The 6,087-nt window shown below is 45.3% G+C and overlaps 1 protein-coding gene across 1 annotated transcript; it reads right to left on the bottom strand.

The window, feature by feature from the left end:
- Positions 1-1,595: 1,595 nt before the first annotated feature.
- COX7A2 (cytochrome c oxidase subunit 7A2) lies at positions 1,596-5,428 on the bottom strand. The gene is given in 4 exon segments (NM_001198781.1): positions 1,596-1,810; positions 2,658-2,742; positions 4,219-4,308; positions 5,342-5,428. Coding segments are annotated over 4 exon segments (252 nt in total). The 5' UTR covers positions 5,360-5,428; the 3' UTR covers positions 1,596-1,751.
- Positions 5,429-6,087: the final 659 nt, after the last annotated feature.

The following is a 6,087-nucleotide window of genomic DNA, read 5'->3' on the forward strand; positions in this document are numbered from 1 at the left end:
TTTGGTTGCACACACAAACACGTACACACAAATTTACTACTTAGCTCATCACAGGTTTTTTTATAATTTGGACTATTTGAAAAATTACTCCTTTCAAAATTCTTCATAATCCCTGCAGGCAGGAAAAGATATGGGCTTTTTAAACACGTTGATCTTTCCTTACGCTGTCTTCCAGATGTCCATCGCTTGGTCTACATCTTGGGCCACATAACCCTGGCATGTGATGGCAGCAGAAGCCTAACCAGCATTGTACAGACCAGACTGCTTCACATTCCGTGTAGTACAGTTTACTGTGCCATGGGTTTTCTCTTCTTTGTAGGCATCAGTGTTCATCCCCACTTCCCAAACCTTCTCCCAACAAATCCATCCAGGTATTTCTTATTCTTTTAGTCATGCAGTTGGCCAAAGCCACCTGTGCAGAGAAGCTACCATTGAGGGGTATTCCCCTATTCACCTTTTTTTAAGATTTTTGGTTCTACTAGATAGAGCCCTGAGTACACTCATCCTTCTATTCCAGTCTGCCTCAAGTTTAACAAGTATACTCTGGTTCTCCAGGATAGCAACAAAAAATTGGAAACAAACTTAATCCACAAGAGGCTTAAAATAGCACTGTAGTGGGAGGCTAGATGTTTGAGCTTGTTTTCGCATTTTGAAAATTCCACTGTTTCCTTGAGAAACAAAAGGATTACTTTGATGAAATTGTTTGGGTTTTTTTTGGAAGCCCCATATTTGTTACAGAAACAACACCAAACTTTGGTCATAATAACCCACAAGTAGCAACTTGACAGTAAAGTTAAAAAGGCATAAATTCTGTTAGAAACACAAAACTGAACTAGGGATGCACAGCTACAATGTGTTCCATTATGACTTTCCCCAATAATTGCAATAATTAAGCTGTTAAGAGCCATCACGGTACAAGTGATGCTTATTCCCTGCTGTGTTGTCCCTCCAACAGAGACTGGGGTGAAGTCTCCCACGAGGCCCAGGGCTGGTGAATATGAGGCTGCTCCTGTCTATCTATAGACTCATCCACTCAGTCCTCCTGGTCAGGTGAACAGCAACAGACCCCCACCACAATGTCATCTGTCCCTGTCCTCCCTTTAATCCTGACCCATAAGCTCCCAGTCAACTCCTCATCCATCCCCAGGCACAGTTCCAGGCACCCTGGCTGGTCATTAACACGGAGGGTAGCACCTCATCTTCCCTGCTGGTCCTTCCATCCCATCGCTTCTCTGTGACGCCGCTGAGACCACAGCCTTGCACGTATAGGCACGTCTCTAACTCCTCTGTTCATTCCTTGTGATGTGTGCATTCCCACAGAGGCACTCTTGTGTCCCTGATGAGACAGACTTCCTGGCTGGAGTGTCTGTGAGTCCTTTGTGTTGCTCTGCAGGTGCTCCTGCTGACCTGTAATCCCTTTCCTGGTTCTGGGCATCTATGGCTGACATTGGCATCAAACTGAGATGAGGAATGGGATGGACTGTGGCTCTCCTCTGCCAGGAACCTTAGTTTAGAGCAACCTCTTCACCAGCTTGGCAACCCTATGACCAAAAATGCTCACACACAAAAACAGATGATACAGTCCAGACACCCACTACACCACGTAAAAACTGCTTTATTGATTGCAGTTTACATGTTACAATTAACATATGATTCCAATCATTAAGCCAGCTGCTTATAATAAGCTGCCACCACAGTCACATGGGAACTGGACAAAGAGATGTTAGTTGCTGAGGCATCCTCAAATGGAATCAGTTCGGCTTCTTGGGCATTGAAGAGACAAGCAGATAATAAACAGCATACATTGTTCCTGAATTAAGAGACAGAAAAGATATTTTCAGAATAGCACACAGAATTCCTTTGAAGTCAGCTTTCCAGTTTGTTCCAGAAGAAATACTGACAATAAACAGCTGCAATTCAAACAAAATACATTTCCACAGCCATGTCTCAATTTTTTTTGGTGATTCATATTTTAGAGGAAAAAAATCCTTAAATACATCTCCACAGGGTGCACAAAAATAGAGAAGGGAAAAAAAAGCGGGGAGTGGCATGTCTGTGGAACCTACACAATCATGAAGTAACAGTTACTCATTCTTAAAGTAGCTGAACTGAAAATCCATTCGATGAACACATTTAAGTTAGAGGCTATTGCAAAATTAGGTAACAAGCAACATAAAGATTACATATATACAGTATTATGAACATTGGTTATAATTCTGCTAGCTTTCACAGCACATGAAAACTCAGTACACTGGGTATCACCTATTACTAAGAAGAGTCAGGCTAGTGTGAAAACTGGTTCATGTATGTGCTATAATTATAGTTTACTCCTTTGCAGAATAGATGAAGTAGTTCTGGTTTTCACTAACACCATATATGAAACCTGAAGGAGTATTCAGACTATGGCACTTAGTCTGGGAAAAAGCCATATGAAAATCTAAACCTGGAAAAAGCACAAATGAATACACAATAAGTCCAAATATGTTTTTTTCCTCTCTATATAAACTTTGCATGTTATAAAGAAGAGACTGAAGACATCACATAATTACTTTACAGAGAAAACACCATCCATGCTGGAGATTGTACCAAAGAAAATATTTAAATATTAGTGCACTGGAAATTGTACCAAAGCATAAATATTTCAGTATTAGCCTTACCAAGCAGCGTCAGACCTGCAGTGGTTCTATACAACATAGAATCTTTTGCCCCACCTTTAAGATGCACTGGGAGGCCATTATCCTCCTAATGGAAACAAGTGACAAAAATTAACTATTTATATGCAGTTCTTGCAATATTGTGTTAATATAACTACAGTTACCCCGCAGAATTACTACCCCACATTATCTTTCTGACTCTCAAAAGACACTGAACCTTATTTAGCTCCCACTCTGTCCTGAAGGCTTTCACTCTGCTATCAGTTGATGACTCACTGAGAGAGTACAACAAATCATGTGCACAGTTCATATCTAAAGCAGTGAGTGGCAGATGCCTGAACACTTCTGACACCAGCCAGACCCTTCAGGTGCACAGGATGTGATTCCCACCCCTAGAAACCTCCCATCCCAGCATAGTCAATCCCTGCTACAGAGAGCAAAAGGGGGAGGAGTCTGTATTGTCACTTGGTGGCATACAGGAAATTGTTTTGCTCCACCCAAAGTTAAACGAAGCACCAGATCCACGTGATCTTTACCCCTGTCATCAAGATGACACTGCTCTGGATTTCAAGCCAGCCTCCAGTGCTGGTGACCTGCACCCTACCCCAGCTTAACCTGCTGTCCCACAAGAAAGGAATGAAAGGAGAAAGATATGCCTATAGATCTCTGCCAGCAGAAACTGAACCTCTGACCCCCCTCCCTTCACCAACATCACCCTCCCATTTCCTTCCCCTTGGCTCACAATGAACACCGTGCTCCTTACTCAAATGTCTCAACAAGACTGGCTTTCTCTTTCAGGGGAAAGGAAAACAATAAAAAACTAAAACTATTTAAGTGGGGCTTCTAATATACTTGGTCCCTTTCACTGAGCTGAAGACCAGTTTATCGTCAGTAGGAAGCACCAGCTCCAGATTGCGGCTCACAGCTGGTATTACTCTCTTGAGTGTTCTCTGCTTTTACTACTTCACTCAGTGGCCGCACCAATCAGGAACAGAGTAACTCAGAAATTATTTTTAAAGATTCAATAATTTTCAAGGAATTAATCCAATCGTTTAAGACCTTTACAGTTTTCATTGATTGAGAAATACGGCAATACCACATTCTCATTTAAAATTATGGGTCTCATCTATAAGCTATAGAAAGATGTATGATTTGAGGTTTACCTTCTCACTGTATTTCTGTCTTTTCACTCTTTTTCTCTATTTGTTCATTGGACATACTCCCCCATACCAACTAATTTCAGAATACTTTATCTTTGTACCATGCCCAATACTTACAAGAACTCCAGTACAACTCATTTCATGGGGTAAAAAAAAAACAAAACCCTAAGGAGTCAACAAGTCAAGAAGGCATGTAAAAATACTCAACCTCTGCAGAAAATAACTGCTAATTGAAAAAGCTCTAGTCATAGAACTGATTTTGAGAGTTCTCTTCAGATGTAAAGAGTAGCCTGAGCAGGCTTCTTTAGGAAAAAAAACTCACCAGGCTTCTTTAGGAAAAAAACATGCAGTTATGACCTACTAAAACCCTGTTAATCTACTAAATTATTCAACTCATTTATTACCTGAAATAGCTTCTGATTCTCAGAAACTCTATTATCAAGCTGCCTGCGTGAAGCAGTGCTTATGGTTCTCTGGGAAATCCGGCAAAGAGCCTGAAATAAAAGATAAACAGTCTTTTAATAACAATGACATTTTGCAGCTCTGTCCACACTGGGTAGAAATTGCTTCTTTAAAAAGATGGAAGTGGGACAGCAAAAAAGAAAGGCTTCTAAAAGCAAACAAATATACAAAACTTCACCAAAACATGCTAGTTTTTAATTCAGTAAAATTTTCAGCAAACTATGTAAAGGACTGCTTAACTAGCTACCTGAAAATGAGAAACTTGGGAAAATTACTCTCAGTAAGATATAACGGATTTACAGATCTGCAGCATAACTTTCAGGTTCGCTTCAGGGGAAATCTCAGCCTCTGTCCCTTAGACCTCAGTTTTAGGCACCATTTTCTGTGTCTGACTAGTGAAATGGACAGTAGTATTTTTGAAAAATGTGTTTGTGAGGACAAGGAACTCCTGTCACTGCTGCAGCTCACCTAGGAGCCACCAGCACAGGAAACAACCTTCACAGTGCTAAGGAGGCACCTTCATCCCACCACACAGCTTAAATCACCTTGCTGTGTCCTGAGCCGGAACCTGTTTCCACAGCCTGATCGTATAGGGTAGCCACCAAAATCAATGACCTATATACAATTCTTTAATCTGCCTTTACTAAAATGTCAAGGCTCAAAGCGCGGTAGCTCTAAGCTGCCAGCGGCCCCGGCCTCCTTCAAGCAACACTGCCAACAACACATCGCTCCCACACAATAACCACGGCTGAAAACGCAGCCACAGGGCGAGCAAACATACAGGCGGTACTGGCTGCAAGGACCAGGCATCTCCTCTCCAAATAAACACACCATAAAACAGATCTCCTTAGAGACGAGCTAAGCGTACCGAGCCCCGCGACTCAAGCTTATCCTCTCAAGTCCCCGAAACTCAGCACCGCACGGACCTTGCCCCGACCCCCGCAGGTCGCCCCGCAGCGCCCGGCAGGGACAGAGGCGCCGCGGCCGAGCCCCGCAGCCGGGCGGGCACCCTGAGCGAGCCCCACACCCCGCCGGCGGCAGCGAGCCGCTCTCCCCGGGCCTCACCTGCACGTTCCGCCACATCGCGGCTCTTGGTCCTGTCACCTCCCGCCGGCAACAAGGGCAGCGGAAGGGGAAGCGGCCCCCCCGCCCAGGGCGGACACACCATAGAGAGAGCGGCCCGGAGCGCCGCCGCGGAGCCCACAGCGCCCCCCGCCCGCCCGGCTGGGCAGCGCGGCGGGGCCGGGCCCGGGCTGAGAGCCCGGCACCGGGAAGGAGGAGCGGGGACCTCTCGGAACAACACAGAGCACACCGGGAGCCTTTGATTGCCCACGCCACACCGCCCCGGCGGGGAACTTGCTGCCGCAGGGGTCTGTGGTTGCCGTCCGCCTCCCTGCGCCTTCAGAGGGCGCTTTGGGAAATCTGTGAAGCGTCCCCCCGAGCTCCTTCATACAGAATTTAAAATCTCCTTTTGTTGAAAAGTTTAATACGTGCACAGGGCGGGATGCGTGTCCTGGGAGAGCAGCAGCCTGGGCGGCGCCTGTTCGTATAGACTCGCTGCACATCCCCAGGGGCGCCACTTCAGGCAAGAATGCCGAGCGAGGCAGAGCCTGGGTCCAGCTCAGGGGAGGGGTTCTGGCACCCTTGGGTGGATGTGGCATCCTTTGTTGAGCCACTACCCTCAGAAAACCCCAAACTACCCCATGTAGTACCTGCCCACGGCCTCAAGCTCCGTCAGTAGCTGGGATACAGAGTACTCTGCATGTGGGGGAAAAAAAAAAAAAAAAAAAAAAATCCAACCAACTTCAGCT

This window comes from Taeniopygia guttata, chromosome 3, assembly GCF_048771995.1.
Source record: "Taeniopygia guttata chromosome 3, bTaeGut7.mat, whole genome shotgun sequence".
Lineage (NCBI taxonomy): Eukaryota > Metazoa > Chordata > Aves > Passeriformes > Estrildidae > Taeniopygia > Taeniopygia guttata.